This window comes from Syngnathus floridae, chromosome 8 (assembly GCF_059516105.1).
Source record: "Syngnathus floridae isolate MCC-2025c chromosome 8, RoL_Sflo_1.0, whole genome shotgun sequence".
In the NCBI taxonomy this organism is placed as follows: domain Eukaryota; kingdom Metazoa; phylum Chordata; class Actinopteri; order Syngnathiformes; family Syngnathidae; genus Syngnathus; species Syngnathus floridae.
In genome coordinates, this window is record NC_142420.1 from 5,322,809 (window position 1) to 5,344,469 (window position 21,661).

The following is a 21,661-nucleotide window of genomic DNA, read 5'->3' on the forward strand; positions in this document are numbered from 1 at the left end:
TGTTAGATTCAGCTAAAAGAAGTATGCGCATGTACTGTAATTGAAAATTAATCGTACTTGTATTGCGCAACCAGACCTGCAGGTCAGCCTCACAGTCTTCTTTTATGCATAAAACAGTTTCGTTTATACTGAAATTGCTTACAGATGATTACAAAATGAAGAGACACTTGGACAAAGGTGACCAGGTGCACTTGAAGTATTCCAGGGCCTTTTCATTGGTTAATAAATAGAGCTTTAACAGTCCGGATATTGGAAGGAGATGACAGTACGGGGGGGGTGTTAGGGTTAGGTGTGACTTCTATACAGGGGTTGTTAAATTGTACTCACAAGGCAGCAGTTAAATGCTGGTTAATGATGGGCAGCAGTAGAAAAAGACAAGCCACCTTTGGACTCGCCCAGTCCTCACAACAATCCTGGCTCGTAAATTGTAATGTATCCATGAACGACACACGCACATACACACACAAAATACATTTCGATTCACCATAATGTGATCAATAATATCATAGATGCTGCTCTAAGAAGTTGGTATGGCCTTTGACAACACTTCAAATTTATAGAGAATGAATTGACCACCCAGAGGATCACGGAATGAAATCTCACAAGGGTTTACGCATAAAGACGCTTCCATCCCATAATTTCTAACATAGGCTGAATTCCAAATGTGACCACTATTGTTGCGTTGCACTCATCCAGGCTTTTTAGCTGCCCATTTTTTGAATGATTTAAATTGGTGCGATCCGAATCAGGCATGTTGAAAAGTTTACTTCCAGCCAAGTAATCATACTGACTGGCTGAATGCTTTTATGTTCTATTGTTGAAAGGGTCTCCCGGTCAACACGGGCCAACGGTGGTTCTCACAATCACACAGGGCACAAATAACATATCCGCCGCCAAGGCCACAGACGCTCCACCGTGCCTCGTGATTAGCATGGCCCGAGCCGCGCTTTTGTTTTTTTTTTTTTGCTTTCTTTGTTTGCCACTGTGGAGAAATGTCTCTGTGGAATCTGGTGTGATTGCACCACAGGTTAGCGACACCCATCCATTAGAGCTTAGCGGAGCCTTGTACTTAGACAGTCTCAGCGGCAGCTATATTTGACCACGCATGCCGAGCCGGGGCCGGACGTCGCTTAGCTTTACTGCTGATGTTTTCCCCCCACCACACATTCCAGCCATCCTGAAGACCAAAACTAATGTCCTCACATTAGTGCACCTCAGTCTATTTACCTGATTTTGTACATGTTAAGGAATTGTTTCATTAAAATGACCATTGTTCATCACTTTCATTTATGGCACGGGAATTTTCGTGCTGCCTACTTTGGCGTGTTTGGAAATCTGACAATATAGTGACAAAAAAGTACACTAGACCTTATAGCCGCTAAAAGCAGGTCTAAGATGACGAACACGTTATGCTGTTTGCTTTTAGAAATTATAAGATCAGGTTTCGCCAAATATCCCAAAGTACAGTCGCAATCATATTGCATTCCTTGCCTCTTTTATATCTGTACGTAGAAATAAAATAAAATAGCTTTCATAAACACAGAAAATTAGTTTGGGATGTGCTTGAGTATCCTCTCTAACATTTGAATATATGTGTGTGGTAAAGGGAGGGTATCACATGGGAATGAAGAAACATCAAGAAAGGAGGAAAGGAGAGCGGAGGTGAATCAAGCAAATCGTCATTTTGACTTAAAAATGCACTCATTATGTGCACTCATGAATTATTTCGCGGCAAAACACTAATTCTGCATTAGACTTACAGTACAATGAGCTGGTAGGCGCAAGAAGGATATTCAAACACTCGTGGGGATTTTTTTTCCCCTCTCTTCTCTCCACCTTGGTGTGTTTAAGTGCTGCACTGAAAATAGGTCATATCAGCACCGGGCGCGAAGGATAGCGCGGTGAAGTCTCTTGGTAATGGCACCAATGCCAAGGGAGAGTCTTCTCTCTGCAGTGGATGCTTGTGTTTACACACACACACACACACACACATACACGGGCATGCTGCATTGCTATTAATACAAGCACCAACCGTTTTAATATTTAATTGCTTTGATGGACTGCATCTGTGCTGCTCTGTGATGCAAACATTATTATACATACTAAGTGCCTTAATTGCAATTAGAGCTGAAAATTTAATTAAACCAAATAAAGGAGATCAGAGATGTTTCCCCCCCTCCTCTCTTCCCCTCCCTTCTGTGTATTTAAGTCTTTTCTTGTCTGAGTGGCCTACTCCACTCAGGAGCTTTCATTACAGGCAGAGTCTCAATGAGAAAAACAGCCGGGTTTTTAATACTGCGTTTTGTTTTCAAATATTAAAACTGGAAAAAAAATGTTTTTTTTTTTTTTTAATCTAATGATTCACACTTCAACAGATTTGTTGAATGGTAACCTGCTCCAAGTTAGATAGACAGGTAGCATAATTACTCAGAAACTATAGTGAGACTTCTTGGGGGAAAAAAAAAAGTTGAATCAGGAAGTCCCACTGTCTACTTTGTTAAAATTACATGTTTGTTTGTTTGTTTGTTTGTTATCAATCCAGACTACATCTTTTCAAATTTATGAATGTGATAATCTAGTTAAATTTAGCCAACTATTTTTGATTAAAAACAGTCTTGGGATGGCCACTGAGAGCTCAGTTGTTTTTTATGGTATGAACGCTAAGTACAGTCGGTGAATGGGGGCGAGGCAGCTTCCTCCTTGATCATGGCCATTTGTTTTTTATGGTTTAATAAAAATGTTACAGTCCAATATACTGCATGAGGATCCTCAAAACCTGACACAATGTCACGAGATATTTTATGATAATTGTATACTACTCAATACTTTTAAATGACATTGAATTCCATCCAGAATTCCACAAATAGATGATAAATAGAGCAACGTATGAATAAGACATGACGTCTAGTAGTTCCTATTTGCTGTCGAGGCCGCCAAGACGAACACACATCGATGCAGGCAGCAATATGGCCGTCTGTCGGCTATGTGTATTATTTATCAGGAGGCGAGGCGTCTCGGTGTGGTGTGTTTGTGGCCTGGTGTGTAAACAGCTGTGTACTTCTTGACATGCTTTTGCACTCTCAGCACAGCGCTCACAGGGTCTGCTGGTACTGATCAGACCGGAGCCAAGGCGACAGGACAACCACCGGACCCTCCCTACCCCCACCCCACCCACCCTGAAACCGCTCCCGGTGCACACTCACGTCTATCGGGGAGTGCAAGAGGATGTGGGCACTTGAATAAGCTGAAAGGTGCTTCACGTGCAGGTAAATAGCACACACAGATAACAAATATATGCAGCTTTAAAGTAATACATGAATAAATGAACACACATCAAGTCTTTCGTGGTCTTTGTTTGAACTTACATGGCAATGTGAGAAGATAATACGTAGTCAGGTGGAACTGGCTGGTGTTTTTGTCAGTAAGCCAAACACACAAACAGATGCACACAATGGTGCCACAGAGGCATGTAAAGGTCATCTCCAAACAAGAAAGGAAACGGTCGGTCGAATTATTATCTTCAATCCTTACACAATTTACATGTTTGTCTTCCTTTTTCTAATGTTATGTCCATTGATGTCATATGCTCAATAAAATGAAAAACTTTTTTTTTTGTCTTCAATACAATTGGACGACTGACAATTTTAGACATTGGGATGGCAGATTACTTGTCAGTTTGATACATTATATCTTAAATTATGGAAAATCATTTTCAAGACAGTCTAATTACTTTACAGGATTTGATTTGGTCAAAAGTATTGGAACAAACCTTAATTGGCATCAGAGCCCGAACAGAAGATCCAGATTAGAATTCATCTGCCTATGCATTTTTCACAGAACCCAGCAAAGGGTAATGGCATCCCAATCAGATAAGGAAATGATGTCAGAGCCTCAAACTCTGATCAGATTAACGAAACTTTGTCTATTTAAGCGTAGCCACTGATCATGTTAAACACGCAAATACCAGTACTCAACACTAATTCTTTAAGTCCCTGCCATTGTTTACGGTTTCAAATAATCAGAACATTCCTAGAAAATCACAATGTCCCATCACTGGTGAGCTATTTTTGGAACGGGCTACTCATCTAGTCCTTGAGCACATGACCTTATGGCTACCTGATTCACATAAATATGAATAAAAATACATATCCATTCAGAAAAACAAAAATGGTGGACTGAAAGAGGGAAAGAAATGATTGACAATGAGACTGAGTAAATAAAAATAAAAAAAGCGGAGAGCGGACATTAGCAACATGCTTTACGGAAGGAAAGGTTTCAATCAATGCAGCCACTAATGTATTCAATGCCCGTTCTGTTTACAGAGCGTGTCGGCCACCTGATGATATCCAGACTTTTGGCCAAAATCAAATGAAAACCTTCCAGCAGTCGGCTGTAATGCTCATGTCTGAAAAGGCCCAGTGGACCTCTTGTGAACAAGTTCTGCTAAACCACCATGATTAAGACTTGAAAGACATGAGATTCTGTTTTAAAAGAACAAAACATAATCTGTGACATCTCAAGATAACAGTAGGCATTTCCTCCCGATGATAGACTTCAAAATACATTGATAACACAAAATAGTCAAAAACTGAATATTTAAATCAATATCAGATAGAAAACGTTGTTTGCTCAGATGATGTGCGTGACATCACATAATAGCAAACCTCATGAGAAAACAGCTCAGTGACCAAGTCTTGTTTTTGTTTTATGGCACGTTTACTAATACCGAGTAAGACGGCCGCCCAACAAGTGGGGAGGAAGTATCCTTTCTGAATGAGGAATAATGGAGTGGGCTCTACTCGCACGAGTGTGCCAAACGACATCCTCTTCTCAGGCAAAGTGTTTATGAGGGCCATGAGAGACCAAGAGATGAGAGTCAAAAAGGAACACGTACGATAAGAGTAAAATAACGGGGAAACAAATCTAATCTATTAAAACAAATGCCCATTGAAATCCAAAGGTGCTTCCCCCAATAAAAGCTTTGTTGTCTGAATGAATCCAGGAAGTCCCATTCCATATCATTAGCAAATTGAATCCTTATCGATTCCATATCAGTAATAAGTGATATATGAGGCATATATTGGTTCTATTAGGTTAAATACTGTAGGAAGCCATGAGGTCATGTGCATGCAACATTTCATAGTAGCTCGTAAATTAAACGGTATGTTTTATTAGATTGCTGTGCAGCAGTGAACGTTTTGATTAAGCCTTGTCATTTTTTTGTCAAAATCCATTCGTGTATGCAGTCTCACGAAGAATGTACATGCAACAATAACTGCAATATTTGAAGTATATGCGGTTCACTCGGAAGGACAGCTTGTCAATTTTATTAGTGAACGTTGCACAAAAAAATATCCTCATAAACTACATGCCAGCTCATCGTTTAGTAATTTCATCAGGTTATAGGAGGGTCAAGGTATAAAGAGCATAATAAGCACTGTGTCTTTTTTTTTTTATGGCAGTTGAGTGTGATGTGCCAGTTAACGACGCTGTACTTAATGGCAGCGCTGTTTTTTTTTTTTGTCTTTTTTTTTACAAGCGACCCGACCTACACACTGACCCATGATGACATCACACAAGCGCTAACTTGCGTTAGTATGTGCGGGTCACGTGTTTCACCGTAATGTCCGACCTGGCGCCTTAATCGGTGCTGCTGGCTGTAAATTGACCATTTGTAAGCATTACCGGATTAGCGTCGCCCAATTATCTGCCATCTTGGGCGCTGATGTGAACAAATGCCACGTCCATAACGTGGACTTAATAGGCGTGCGCCAGGTTGATGTAGCACGTGGCTAATTCCCTGATTGCATTTCCAGTGAGCAGACCTGTTCCTGCATGCTAATTGCTGCAAGTTTAAGTAGCCACACACGGCAATGCGGACCTGTTGAGTCGTGTTAGGCCCAGTGTATTTGCACATGCATTAAGTGAACTCTCGCCTCCTCCCTATTGATAGGGCTCATATGACAGGCCGCCATAAAAGCAGCATCTCCATTAAAATAAGATACATGTTCAGCAGGTTGTTTTTTACAACTACACTAAAAATAAAAAGTGTTTTACGAGCGTTATTGTTTTCAGGCAATGGGTAATGGTAGACATGAAGGAAAAATTTATGGACATTTTATGAGGGGGTTCTCTTACAAAAAAATAAATAATAATAAAATCAGATGAGTGGGGCTGATTCTCACGCTATGTGTCGACCTGACCCAACCTTAAGACTTGGGAGCAGTGTTTTAAATGATTCAAGAGGCAGTTGAATTTGAGAAAAGATTTGATTTGTGTTTTTTGATAAGGAAGTCACATGTTTATGTAGCCTTTTATGATGATTTTACAAAATTTGTGTTCATGCGTCGCCATATTTGCAGGGAAGCACAGTCTAAAAGTGGTTTATAGTCTACCTATCAGTTTGGGAGTTTCGGGTTCAAATCTTGCCTTTGCCTTGTCTGTGTTGAGAATTCTGAAGATTGTCAAACTTTTTTTTAATCAAATGATGACAGGGGGCTTTAGCTGACTCAACGACAGACACTACCAGGCGTTCTCATTTCTTTTTTGGCCTTGACAGTCATAGCATGATTTTGGCTATATCACTCTGTGTGCGTCTGAGCCGTGAGCAAAATCCCAGCAGCATTTAGTATTTGGTCAACACCAGAGAAATAGTCCTCTGTTGGCTCGGGTGAAGGCGCCTCTGTGGGTCAGCTCTGGTTCCTGACCAAAAGCCTCAAAGCTGTACCCGATCCAGCGTGGCCTTAGCCGCAGGACATGGTGCGACTTTGTGTAATCAAACCCGGCTGGATTGACAGAAGTCATGACTGGAGTGGGATAACTTTTGATTGAGTGAAGGCAGTGTAGAACAATAAACCTTTACAAACTAAACCACAAATGTGGTGCAACTAAAAAGATGAAAACTTAATAGAAAGAGAAAACTGGAGCAGCTTAACCCTGTCTGAATATTTCAAATTTGCTTAAAGTTAGTCTTACAGGTGATATTTAGAATTTAGACATAATTCTACAAAAATAGGTGAGAGCTATCTCTATATTAGCTATTATTTGTCTGCCTCAGTGAGCAGTGCTAAGCATATGATGATTGTAAATTTCTTTTCTTGAAAGGCCTGCGTGCCAAGCCAACATGACATCGCCTCACGCTCAACTCTCTGCAGAGAAGTTCTCACATATTTGAGCACTGCGTGGCTATCATAAAACATTTGGCGGAGGGCAGCGGCCGTCCTATACTTAGTATAGTAATGACTGGTGGCGTTTCACATGGACATGCATTCTGATTAGACTGTCATCTGGAGGCATGTCTGCAGCTGCCGCAAGGCCACAGAGCAACACAGCAAAACAACAACAGCAAGGAACAAAAAAAGAAGAAAAAAAAAAATCACACGAGTGCAAAACTGAAGGTTGATCGCAACAACTGATACACTTTTGATTGACAGATCCAGTGACCATTAGACATCAAGTCAAGACCTTGAGGTGAGAAGGAGTCATTGGTTTAATCAGAACTATACTGCCCTCTGATGGAGAAAACACCCCATCTACTTCTATGGTTTGGTAAGGTTTCTTTTTTTTTTTTAGTGCAGGATTCCAAATTAAACAGCATCTAACTTCACAAATTTTAAGCAAACACACAGCTGACTTTGCATTTATTTTCTCCACGCTCAGACGGTGGTAATGGTGAGGTCCACAGAAAAACCCAAGCTCGGAGAAGTGCCCAAATACACAAGTTAAATTCTCAGGCACAAATATGCTATGTAGGGCATCCTTTTTTTTTTTTTTGAACGCAACCCATATTTACTAGGCCACATACTCTCATAGTCCGATATTAATAACTTATAGAAACAAACGTTTCAATTTTCCACAAAAACAAGATAACTTACCTACAATTTAGATGATTAAAAAACATTAAATGTAAATATTTTGATTACAGTATTGCATAACAATTGTTTGTATAATTAGCTAAAACGTTTGTTTTTCTTCCTTGCTGAGATTTAGTCCTGCTGCCACTCAGTTTAACTCATATAGAGCAAAATTGATTATGTAAATGTGAAACAAATGTGATTACAACCTTTTGTTCATATAGTTGGCATTGAAAGTACATTCTTCAGCTAAATCAGTAAGACAAGCAATATTTCTAGTTATTTTGAAAAACATACATAACCAAATTGTTTAAGATTTCTTGAGACTTTTGGGTGGCGGATGGCTCTGTGCCCAACTAGACTAGATCCGCCCCTGGACTAAACAGTAGCCATAAATTTGAATAGAGCAAAATGCTTCAGGCTTCTTCTTTTTTTTTTTTTTTAACAGTTAAAACAGTTTTTAAAACCAGTTTTTAAAACTGTTACTTGAGGATGATTAATGTGATATCTTCATCTATTCGACCTTGACAAAGCAGAATGTTAACGAAACAATCTTTCAATAGTGTTTTGAAGAAAAATTGTGTTTTTTATTTTAAATATTTCCCACCACCATTGCTTTGAGAAAAAACTATGAGAGCATTCAAATCTACGAACAAGGAAAGAAATGGAAAGACCATGTTGAATCAGAGTGAGCTGGCCACATATGTTATTTATTTTCCCATGTAAACACACAGCGAACGCAGACATAATCAATAGGAAACTCCAGATTGTAAATAGACGGCTCTAATAGCCTAAACACTGCCCTCTAGTTACACACAAAGTAGCACTGAGACTGGGATGGATACGAACGAGCGTAAGGAGTGAAAAAAGAGAGAAGGAAGGGGGGCCAGGCCAGCCTTATTTACCAATAAAGAGGCCTGATGAGAAGATAAACACACAGGAGACAGTCTGGGCGCCTGAGGATGGAGGTGGAGGGGGATCAGGGGGTGAGCCAGGGAGAGGTGGGAAAAGCGAGCAAAGAAAGATTTGATCTGATCCTACACTTTGTTCTACAAAGAGCAGAAGCGAGACGAGAAGTTACCAAGAGTTTAAGTGGATTAAGAGTCGGACACTTATTCCCATTGGACTATTTGAATCCTAAATTTATGCAAAACACACAATGGCATGATATACCGAAAAAAAAATTGTGGTGAGGCTTTTTTGTAATTAACTTTGGATTTCATTTGAAAGGCAAATATTGCTTTAAATGAAACAGCAACTACTAAAATCCACCCAATTTAAACTTTAATTGATGTTGGACAACGTGTTTGTCGATTTTTGGATGAAATGTGCCTTCAACAGGCCAGAGCCTGAGAAGAAATATGGGAGCAGCACTTCATCACCAGCAAGCAACTTAATTACACTTAGCCACATGTTGACAACTTTGCTGAACATTTGAGTATGTGCAGGTGCTAACTCCGATAGCTGTGTGAGTGAATGCTGTGCTCTGCTGAACTTTTAGGTTTGACATTTGATAGTATTTTGTGTGATTAGGCCATCGCTTGAGAATGGCAGAGATTCATCTGGCCTGACTAGCAAGTATCGGGCAGAAAAACCTTCTGTTATGTAATAGAACCATTTCCCGACATCACGATTCAACAAAATTAAGAAAGGTTTGCTTAGAGAACACAAAGCAATATTATCCCCTTAAATTGAGCGTTTGATTTTTGGTTATAATAATGACACTGGTTATTTTATTGTTACACTTGAATATCTGTTAAGAATATTACTTTTCCTTTTTTAATACTATATTTAGTGAACTTTTTATTAAACTTTTTATTAACCTTGAAGCCGGCAAAAATTATGTTTAATACCAACAAAATGTTTCTAAATAAACTGTCTAGAAAAAGCAGGCATCATTCCTGACCTTCCTGAAAGACAAAGTCAAATAAATGATCCACAGAGCACTATAATTTTGTTTATGATCGCCCAGCCTTTAAAACAGAGTTCTACTTTTTTTTCACAGGGATGAGCAGTCTACTGTACGCATCTTGGCATGGGCCCACCACAGCTGGTGTGTTGGCCATACGTTTTCCCACCGAGCCTCACACATTTCCCAAAGTCTGCCGTCATGGCTCAAATATGTGTTGTACATGATTACATTTCATTTTTAATTACAACATGTCTGACGCCGGGACATTTAGACTAAACTGGTGGGTAAAAGGAGAACAGTCCCCTTTAAAACCTCAAATTACATCTAATTTGGTGATATGATTAGAGAGCGTACGTCCCGTAAACACAAACCCGAGGTCTGATTCTGAACCATTAATTGCATGCTGGTCCAAAATAGCTTATCACTTCATATTCTGGCACCAAGCTGACCATGAGAGCATCAAGAAGATGAAGTAAGGACACAAAGGTCGCGTTTCTTAGAAGGCCGTGCGGCACATGTGCGCCAGTGCTGGCGTTTTACTCAATAACGTCGAGGATGTGGCTTTGTGCGGCGCTCAATGCGAAGAGCAAGCAGCGCTCTCACAAGTGGTTTTGGTTGCTCACGCCGTGTCACAAGTCATCAGGCTGAGGCTGAGCGGCGACCCCGTGACCGCCATCGGAGATCACAAGTAAAGCACTTAGCGGTTGAGCCCCCCCCCCCCTCCGCAACCTCCCTTCGCTGCCCCCCACCCCTTCCTTCCTCCACGTAGACGCGGCCTTCTCTGATTCCACCGCTGCAGCTAATAAAGGCGGCGAGAGGCTAATTCAAGTCAACAGTTGAAGGAGAGTCCTTGAAAAGAAAAGTTAAAAGCAAGCCTGTCTACACTTTTTAAACTACTGGTACCGTACCCAAAACTGAGATAGGAAATTGATTCCAACGGCACAATCGGACAAGGGAAGCTAATCATCTTTCAATAAATAATTTATGACAATGTAAACATGGAAGTCCATTTTCCATTGTGCTTGTGGGTCATTCCAGCATCGTTGGCCTAGTTAAGCAGATTATTGACTATTTCAAAATACCGTTTATGTTTTTCATAACATTTTTACATAACATTTTTTCATCCACTATTGTTCTGGCTTTTACGGATGGCAGAACCCTATAAATAAAAATGATGAGAGACAGGCCTTTTACATTCTAGCATGGACCTTTAAGTGACTGAAACTGGGAATAATCTAAATTACAAAAATGACTTTAAGATGGGCGATTGCGCAATACTGCAATAGTCCAAAAATAATGATTATCATGAGAGAAACTACTGGAGAAATTTTTCGTAGCTTTATTAAACACACTGGGCACGGCGAGGGTGGAGTAATATTTGAAAAAAAAAAAAAGAACGAAAGAAAGAAGCGATGATAGTTTCTCAGGGTAATAACAGGCTTGAGCGTAAGCTATGTTTGAGGCTACCACAATGGCTACCCTGTCCTGCACCGCAGCACTCCCATGACCCGGCCTGCGAGGGACGGCACAGGCCAGACACAATTAGTGGTCACAGATTCCTCGCTGTGTATGTGTGCTTAAGACAGATGGGTGAGTGAGCATGGTGGTGGTGTCTATTCGTCCGCCTGTATATGCATCCGTACCGTCTTTACGTGCGTGTCTGTGCGCATGCAAGTGTGTATGTGTGTGCGTGCGTGCGCAGTTGCACTCCACTGAAAACCAACATTCCACACTGAGAGTCAGCGGGTGCATCAACCTGCTGGTCAGTTGCCAACAATGGGTTCAAGTGCATATTGTTTGCTGTTAAACTGCATTGCCAAAAGTATTGGGTCACCCAGCCAAATAATTCAGGTGATGCAATCACTTCCATAGTCACAGATCAAAAACTTTGGCATGGAGGCTAATTTACAAAAATGTGTTGATGGCTTTCAGGAGCTTAGTCACAACCTGTGCAGCTGGGAAATCTCTCCATTACCTTTGAAAAAGCATTTTACAGGGACTTTAAAAACGTTTTTTAAAATGGAGCGGAGATTGATTTGATAAGCGAGTTAATTAATGATAAGTTGATTAATTCATGAACTTGGTAAAGGAACAGCAATAACAAAAAACTCATAAGTCAAGGAAGATTCCACTATGTACTATTTATGCACGGATGGGTTGATTCAGAATTTAGAAACTGCTGCAACAATCATTTCCCCCTGTTTTATGTGACACAAAACATGTCATTAATCAATAGCTATATAAAGTGGATCTTTTAAGTGTCAGGTTGTCCTTTAACAAAAGGAGACCATTTTGAGGTAAAAGCATAAAAGACAGAAATGGAGCCAAGTGTTTGCACTGGAGGGGGTCTTCCCCAATTTAAGCTTGAATGTCTGTGGCCATGCTTTTTGTGTGTATGGAACTCAGAGTATAAGTCAAATTTTAAATTTAAAGAGATTTTGTCGTGCTATTTTACTCCCTGATCTGTCAACTGTGATGAAATTTAGTATTAAATCTAAACTTGCAGACAGCGCTTTTGTGTCTGTTTGCCATCAGTCTTCATTTTCCTTTCCCCTGTGGACGCACAATAACAGTCTAGCTCTGTTTTGATCTTGGTCTGCGCTGCGGTCGAGACTGTTATGAGCAAAAAAATGGCAAACTTGGAAACAAGCTTCCCCCTCGGAGCATTTTTACGAGTCCACCCTTGGCTGCAGATTTTTAAAAATATACATACTTTATATATGCGGTCATATCAGTTTCTAAAGACAGCAACAAATCAAAAGCTTGACAGTTCGACGTATTATTTTTGTCTTCAACGGCAGACTTCACCCCAAAAACTGATTGGTTAAAATTTGGACCAACCCAGGGAGTTGGGTCAATTTGACCTGACTTTGGGTTGCTTTACAAAAAACGACAACTTTTTGGGTTGTTTCGCACACAAAAAAAATGTTTTGTGCAAAACAAACCACCCATAAAATCTTAAAAACTGTTAAAAATCGGACTGACCTAGAAAGTTGGGTCAATTTGACACAACTTTGGGTTGTTTTGCTAAAGAAACAATTCAACGGGAAAAATGCATGTGAACAACTAAACAAATGTTAAAGTAATAAAACTGCCACAAAAAAAATCCCACAAAAATTCACCCTTGATACTTGCTGAACCAAAGTTTGCAGAAGTCGTGTATGCTGGAGTCAGTTACAGCAAATTAAACCAAAGTTTTCGACCAATTTGTAGATGTACTTTCCTAAAATTATTTGGACGAAAATGAAACTTATCCAAAACAATAACAATCTCTCAAGCAGCATCAAACACAAAACATACACAGTCATATTGCGTGCACTTTGAAGTGTCAAATCATCTTCCTCAATGAATGTATCAAAGTTGCAACTTTGTCCAAGTCTAATTAGACACTTCCAGTCCACAGTAGACAAGGCCGCTCAGCGGGGCTGTTTCAACCCCATAGTCGACGTGGAGCCTCGGTGCTATTAACCATTCAGCATCCCAGAAGCCAGCGCCTGTCCTGTTTTAATGACAGCCCTCACCCAGAGGTAATTTCACTGCCATTACAGCCGTCTTTTTAAAAGTGTCTCAATTCCATTTTCCTTATCACCGTTTTAAATAACTAACAAAAGAGTGTCGCACAATGGCGCCACATGTTTTCTATGCTCGGTGAATCACCTGCTCTTTTCTTAAATGTGTATTAAATGAGGCATCCAGCTGATGACAGGATGATGCCTTGATGGGAAAGTTTGATTTTTAGTTGGGTTTTTTTTTTTTACTTCTAGAAATTTACCCGTTTGATGAAAATTGGTCCGTATGTGCTAATGATCTTTAACAACAACTGGATCCATTGCAAACCTTATACCGGGATGAACGTCAAAGCTGATGATTGAAGCGCTCACAGTGAACAAACTGACCCGCAATGTTCAAAGAAAAAAAAACTCAATTACAATTTTGACAGGAGTCCCTCACAGACATGTTTTAGGTCCCACTATTTTTCATAAAAAGGTCATTTTAAGAGACGCACAAGCCATGCAAAAGTCCTAAAGAATGAAAGTTGTCAGTTGGCAAAAGTTTTGTCCATAATTATAATGTTATTTAATGTGATGATGAGATGTGAGTGTCCGTTCAAACAAGTTAAGAATGAACAAATCAAGTCACTTCACAATCTTATCAGTATGTTCTTTTTAGGAAGGCATCTTGTCATCTTATGCGCGTCAAAATCACAGCCTATTGTGAATAGCGGCGTGTTCCGACAATTACACTGACGAGAGTGTATGCGTTACCTCGCCGAAGTCTTCGTGTCCCGACCCCCTACCTGAGCAATCACGCGCCATCTTCAGACACATTATACGATAATTGCAGCCATTCACAAGTTCCAATTATTTTTTTCAGTTTTTCTCACCAACAGTTAGTCTGCTCCACGTCCAAAACTTTCAGTTGTGAAGATGCATCTTTCCAAAATATTTTTAAAAAAAAAAAGCTCAAATGTGAATTTTGTCTCACATTTGCCGCTCCCAGTAAACGGTGAGCGTGTTAATAGCTTGTGTCACTTTAATTGGTTCTTAAATGCTGTAAATAGCACCACCCCAACCCCCCGCCAGGCCTTTTAATGAACAGGTAGCCCTCCGTGATTACAGCAATCTTAACCCACCCACCCCGCTGTTCGTCGCTGCGAATACAGGCCACGTGCATACTTGCCAGCCACGCAGCCAGCGCTTAAAAGGACAAAAGCAATTTGAGGAGCTACCGCATGCTGCAGGATGCTGGCTAATTGAACAGAGCAAAAGAGAGGGTGGCAACTAAAGAAAATGAGCAGAGATGAGCACAGGAAATAATTGCTGGCCTATAAAGAGAAGACGAAGAAAAAGAATCGTGGTCATGTTCACTCAAATGCAAGAGAAGTTTTGCTTGATTGTAAAACTTGTGACTTCTCTAAGTGAGTTTCATGATCCCAAGAAAAGAGTACAAACTTGTTTGCCTACCTTTTCCCATCCCTTGCCTCCATCTATTGTTTCCTACTTAAGATTGTGATTATGGATATTCTCATTCATCCATGCCTAAGAGTTGCATATCAAATCGAGATGCATTAGATTTATAGTTTACAGCTATTGTTTTCTGTAAAGCCGCATAAATGCGTATTTAAAAAAAGAAATCTTAGGATTTAGCCTGGAGGCCTTGAGTTTGACATATGTGGCCGAGAGTGAGCAGAACCAGAGGCGATCTCATCGGAGGCCTGTCGCCAGTGTATACGTGCGGCTGGGTGGCAAACCTCAGCTTGTATACATATTTGTTCAATTGTGTGAGCGTTGCTTCCGTAATCCTGCCCGCCCTCCCCGCACACGTATACAAATAGGTAAGCCTTCGCCCATCGCAGACACCGACACGGCAAGTCGGCCGGCGGGGTTATAGGCGCCCTTTTTCGCCAGATGCCCTTTGTAAATAAGCAGAGAGCCCTTGGCGGGGCGCCGTCGGGCCGCCTGGCTCACCTTGTCCCGACGGACGCAATCAGTACCCCGAGCCCCCCCACCCCGCCCGTCGCACCTTGAATAGAGTGAGGAGTGGAGTGAGTCTGGCGTGCTTGAGCCAAGCGAGAGTGACACAGGCGAGCGGCGGCTCTAATTCATTAAAAGCAGCCTGCTAATATAAACAGTCATTCATTTAGCTGCCTGACACTGGGCCGTCTGGACAATGTGAAGAGCCCCAATAGAGCTGCCATACACTTCTCTATGTGAGTGTGGGCATGTTTCCCAAGCAGGTAGATTGAAACAAACCAGAGGGCCCATACTTCATTAGAACTAAAATGGGCATTTAACAAAAATGACATCAAATCAATTTACAGTGCAGCCTAACTTAAATCAAATACCTTTGACATCAGATAATTAAACCGACATTTCCAGGAAGAACCTGCTTCTATGAAGTGGTGCAAAACTTCACCACTTCAGTTATGACTACAACTCGCTCAACTGAACTGCAAGCAGTTATCTTTAATCGGAAGTGAGAGAGGTCAGCCAGTCAAACATCTCCATGTTATACAATTTTAATCAATGGCAGCGTATTTGATTAAAAATGTATTTCGTATATTAAGATTACACTATTTCAGGATAGTGTTGTGTTGGTCGCATCAATATATGATGGTAATATAAGCCATAATAATAAATAATAAATAATAATATAGCAGCATGAACCATGCTAGCGGCCTGACTTAAAAACAGCCGAAATTCCAGCCAGAAAAAGTATCAATTAGCGGGGTGCTAAAAAAGTTCAAGCAGAAATATATATTGTTAGAGTAGTCCTCACTCTAACTTATTTTGCAAGAACCACACTAACATGTATCATTGTGGACCACTTTTTTTAGAATAAACACTTTGTAGATTTAACTAAACAGCAGAAGATAAAGAAGATATGCACATTTAAAATATTATAATATCATTTTTAACATCTTGTGTGATGTAATATTTCTAAATTACAATCATTATCATTATTACCTCTACTGAGAACAATAAAAGCAGACAAACTTTCTATTGATTCAAATCAAAATGTGGAGTTATGTTTTGCTATACAAGCACAACCAGCAAACTAATGATTTCTTTGCTCCCACCAGTCAGTCATATTGCAACACAAGTTCAGCGAAAGTTACACTGAAGTGATTAGAGCTAGCACATCATTTCTCAGGGGGCCGAGTTCAACTGTGAGTGTACCCCACTCGTGGTGGCGTTTGGCCCCGGGCTAGCGAACCCTGCCGCAGGGCCAAAAGGCAACGGGGCCCGGCAACCTCCAGATGTTTGCCTGCATTAGGGCCCGACAGGCTGTCATGTCAGCACCCACGCGAACCACACAGTTCCATCACCTCCCATCTGCTGCCCAACACCTCCTGGGGGGATCTCGCCGCCCATCAACCTCAGTACAATACATGAGTCCATTAACACATATGTGCTGGGGAAGCTGCCACTTATCAGTATGCTGACTGCACTATATACTGTAAGTTAAGTGTTCACATACATTACTGACACGTGCTCGATATAATTCAAAACAGATCATATTAAAGTTGGAACATTCATGCAAAAAGTCAACTTCCAAATGCACATGAATCCACACAACAGAACAAATGATTGGGTTTTCAATTATACTTGTTGCTGAAAGGTCATAGGTGAGCATTGTCAGGGGACATTGGGTGTGATTTTGGGGTTACACGCTGGACTAGGTGCAGCCAATCGCAAACAGCAACCAATTGCAGGGAAAAATAGAGAAAAACAACCATTCACACTTGAAGACCATTTAAAGTTTTCAGTTAAGCAAAAAAGTATGTTTTACTCAGAGGATGCAACAAATTTACCCCCAATCTTCATAACTGTGAGGCAGACTGCTAACTGGTTCCCCAGAAAAAATAACAGACAAATAAATTATATGATAAAATACAGTCGTTACTCAATGCCCACTGCTACATTTCATGCAGCGATTTTATGATCTTATAGTCAAATATTGATGTTAAATTTGAGCCATAACAGAAACTCACTTGTTGATGTTTGTCTCCCCCTGCTGCATAACTGAGGAAATACCTCTTAAAATTAAGGGTGGAAGTCAGATCCATCATCGACCACTAAAGTTTGCGTATTATTGAGGATTACCATTATTTTTGGGGTTAAATTTATCGGGATATTGTCAGATTAAATATTTCAGTAATGAGCATGAAATGAAGTATAAAAAAATCTGTTCATTTATTTATGCAAATACAAATTTCTAAAACAAATTGACAGTTTTGAAAGTTGTCGTATTAGATTAGAACAAGTAAATAAAAATCCAAAGTTTGCAAGCTTACCTGTTTTGCATTCGTGGCTGCATTCGCGTGGACGACGTGCGTAAAAGTTGTTTGTCCAAATATGCGTCTGCCCGAGTTTTTGAAGAATGACTTCCCTATGAAATTAGGAAGCTTGCCAGCGAATGCATTGGTACATCTCATCCGATAGTCCTTAAAATAATGACAATAAAACAGCTATTGGAAACAAACATAAGATATTTTAGTTCTGCTTTGTTGCACATTGTGACAATGGATCAGTGCTTTTCCATTCACCTGCTGTCTACTTCCTCAAATAAAGAGCACCTGGAGGAATTGAGCTGTCAGGACACGCATCTTGTAGATGTGTTCAAGTGTGCAGTTTGTTTGTGCTTTTCAAGTCAATGACAAAGAAAAAGTATTGGAATTGTAAGGTAAACAGGTAAAAAGAAAACAATCAGGTATGAGGTGGAAGGAAGTGTGGAAGTAAGGCACAAAATAATCAAACAAATGATTTGATCATAAAAAGATCTCTTTATTAAGCCTGGAATACATACATGTATGTGTGTTACATTCAAGTAGAAAACAAAGTAGCTTTTTTAAAATAAAAGCAATGTCCATTTAGTTATTAGTCATATTTTTTTATTTATAGCTTTTAAAATACACAACAATAAATATTTTGTATCTCTTTTGGTCTTCATTCTATCTTACACAAACAACATACAGTGAATGTGAGAACAGTTGAGGAACCAATATAGGGTCAAATGTCAAAGCCATCATGGTCAATGGGGATGCCGTATTGATGGTACTGTAAAACTTTTCCAAACCGGTTCACAACACAATGACGGGCACGAGTACAATTTATGTACGGTACTATTTACGTATGCGTAAAAACACAAACGTTGCCAAGACGTGAAGCGCTATTCAACCACACAGAAGTGAGCACAGAGAGGTTTCTGAAGGTTTAAGACACATGGGCAAATACGGACACCTGAACGCAACGGCCCTGTTCAAAACTGTGTTCTGGAAAATCCCAAATTAGTTCAGAACTTGAGGGGTTCTCTGAAAAATTGTGCAGGATATCGAGGCAGCAATCGAGGTGAAGCTGGCAGTGACTATTGGCCTGCCCCTTAAGTGCCCAGAAGTAAACACTCTCGCTTTAAATACTGGAAACTTATTTATAGAGTCAAGTACAGAAAACTAGCAGAGGTTGGAAAACACCCTTAATAATGTAAACATTGACAGGACGTGCATCCTTTTTCAATCTAGGATGCTTTGTAAAATGCAAAAACTTTTCAATAGAATATGCAAGATCTATTGTTCAAACTGATGGAAGGAATTTCGGAATCTACGGGCCATTCTGAGGATCCAGAAATCACTGCATGTAAGCGTCAAGGCCAAAAAAGCAACACTGACTGCCCGAGAGCTTTGAAATCATTGTATTCTGTTTTTATTTACGTTTTACCTAACATCCCAACTTGATTAGATTTGGGGTTTGTGTCAACCTACAGAGACCTAAGCCTGACGTAATTGACTTTATATAAGGCAGGAGTGTTGTTTGTATAAGCCAATGTAAGAAAACAAAAACACACATAATTGGGGCATCTGAATATATGTGAAGGGAATATGTTACGTTTGAGAAGTTAAAAGGTAAAACTCATTATATTGAACTCCTGCATATTCGCAGTTTGGCATTTTGTGGATTTCCTTTGAGGTCTCATTTGCAGAAAAACTCACCTATTGGCTTTTTGGTGCTCAATTCAAAGCAATAGAAATATTACCATCAGTGCTTCATTTAGACAAAAGCAGGGCTTTGCTATAATTATCAAAACTGCTTTCTAAATTGAATCAGTTTTCCCCAACTTCCTAATTTATTGATGTAAATCATGAAGGGCGGATGCAAATACATATTTCTTGTTGTTACCCAGAGACAGAAACGTCCTCAGAGCTTGCACGCTGGTTGAAACCGCATCTCAAATGTTCCCACTAATGATGTGTGATGACATCAGAGTTGAGAAATAAGATGCTTATACTGCTTTTAAGACTGCTCGGGAGTCAGAAAGATCCCCCTAGCTTATGAGAGATCCAAACAATGCAAAGGAAACTAAAATGCTTTTGAATGTAAACACAACCATCATTATTATAATTTCATTTGATTTGCACTTTCCGTTCACTAGTTTCTGACTCTATACTGACCTTAATCTAAACCAGGTCAGACCTAATTACTAAAACCTAATGCCGAAAAGGTTCATTTTGCCCGTATGACCGTCTCCATATGTCAGTGGCCTTGTGAAGCGACCCTGGAAGATAATACTGTGGTTTGTTTTACGGGAGCGGATGAAACATTCATGTCAAGCTCGTCCACGACGTAAGAAGATCACCAGATATGAAAAACACTTTTTAGGATGTTAGATATCTGAAACCACAACTAAAGCGTTCTTGTTTTCACACGATAGGCTCGCCATTTTACTTTGTTTCAATTATTATTATTTCAATTAATGAATCGAAAAAGTATGTATTACTTCGACAAATATGGTGGTCATGTGATTTAGACATTTCCCTAACAGTTCTGAAATGTTTGCGTTCAACTCTGGATTCCGTCCCAGTGAACCAACTGTCGGATTAAAATACACAGATAACAAGACTCAAGAAAGTTGGGTTAAGACGCCATAATATTACAAACAAAACAATCTTACACTGAAAAGGCCAAAGTTAATAACCATCATCAAGTTGATGTTTTTTACACATTCAAAGAGTCAACGAGTTTGATTAGAAAGACACACCACTACCCTGATCTATCTTTATTTAACGGACGTCTCTAATGTTATTGCTACATCCATGATCCATTACATACAGTGTCGTACTGATTTACACCCTGTCGCGGGAATTGAGGTCATGTGATCCACACATGTACTATACGTCTTTCCGACAAACAACCTCTCCAATTACCCATCCTCGCGTTACAACCTGACGAGAACCAAAGGCTACCGGATTAACCTACTTACTTCAGTGACTGTGTATATTTCATTTATGTAACATCTGTGAAATCATCATTTCTGACACGATGTTATTGAATTATTGCAGGAGAGGAGAAAGCGCCTCAAATTTACCATGAAATTAAAGTCTAGGAATATCCAGCATATGAAACCAGAAAATCCAATTAGACTAAGCTTCATAAGTTTTCGTATCATATATAACAAATTGATAGCTGGGTTCCTTTTTTTTTTTGTAGTTTGGATGGGTTCCAAATGCTAAAACAGCAGGAAAAGCTCAAATTGTTGTTCAATCCAAAAACACTTGTCAGGATGATTTATAATTTAATAAATAAATGAATTAAAATCCATTTGGTTTCATTTTACCACAATAATTGAAATACTTAAAAATTCTACATCTTCCCCTCTTGTGTGACAAGTTCAATTCTTTTTAAAATCAATGTATTAATTCAATGTGAATCTTTATTTTAAATCAGAATAAAATTTGATTAACGTCTTTTGAATATATTTTCTTCTTATTAGCTTTAAAAAAGATAAATAACTTTTTGGGGGGTTTTAGGGTGAACTTAGACAAATAAATAATAGCAGCAGCGCACGATTAGGTTTTTTTTTCTTAAATAAAATGTACTACTGTTCTAAAGCTACGTCGCATGTGGCTTGAGCACCTTCATCATATTCCACACGTCAGCTTTGGATGCTGCCTACTTAGCGCTATTTACTCAGGAGTTCCCAATGTTCTGTGTAAAGAGAAAATTGCGCTTGAATTAGACGGAGCCTTCGTGTTCTCTCAGAAAATAAAGCAATCATTTTGCATCATTCAGGAAAGGCCTTCTCGTTCCAACCACCGTAAGACTCCCACAGAGTGGACTCGTACTGCACCAGATAAAAGGACACGTCCCACTCGACAACAAATGACATCAGACGCGCCCGTTGCTGTGCGTACTGCTTCGGCGCCTGCTAAAGTTATGAGTGGTGTAGTGCAGCTCGGCCGCGGAGAATGTGGAGGAGGTGGAGTTGGACGAAGGCGAGGTGAGTCCGGATGCCTCGCAGGCCAGTGCTACCTGCCTTAGGGCATCCAGGGAATCCATCTTAGCTCCACGGAGTAGGTCGCTCTGACCCTGCAGCAACATAAGAGGGCATCAATGCCTTC

The 21,661-nt window shown here is 40.0% G+C and overlaps 1 protein-coding gene and 1 long non-coding RNA gene across 4 annotated transcripts in view; both read right to left on the reverse strand.

The window, feature by feature from the left end:
* The window catches only part of LOC148394123 (uncharacterized), a 58,405-nt gene extending 40,499 nt beyond the window's left edge, over positions 1-17,906 (reverse strand). For 2 of the 3 annotated variants that reach the window (XR_015859856.1, XR_015859858.1), the window contains exon 1: positions 17,564-17,808. This is a non-coding gene — a long non-coding RNA (uncharacterized LOC148394123). The other variant, XR_015859857.1, reaches the window with a different exon arrangement.
* Positions 17,907-18,138: 232 nt separating this feature from the next.
* plcl1 (phospholipase C like 1) overlaps positions 18,139-21,661 on the reverse strand; it is a 36,123-nt gene continuing 32,600 nt past the window's right edge. Inside the window, exon 12 of the mRNA XM_088383379.1 lies at positions 18,139-21,629. Within this exon, the coding sequence (XP_088239505.1) occupies positions 21,429-21,629 (201 nt within the window). The 3' untranslated portion in view covers positions 18,139-21,428. The remainder of the gene's footprint in view (positions 21,630-21,661) is intronic.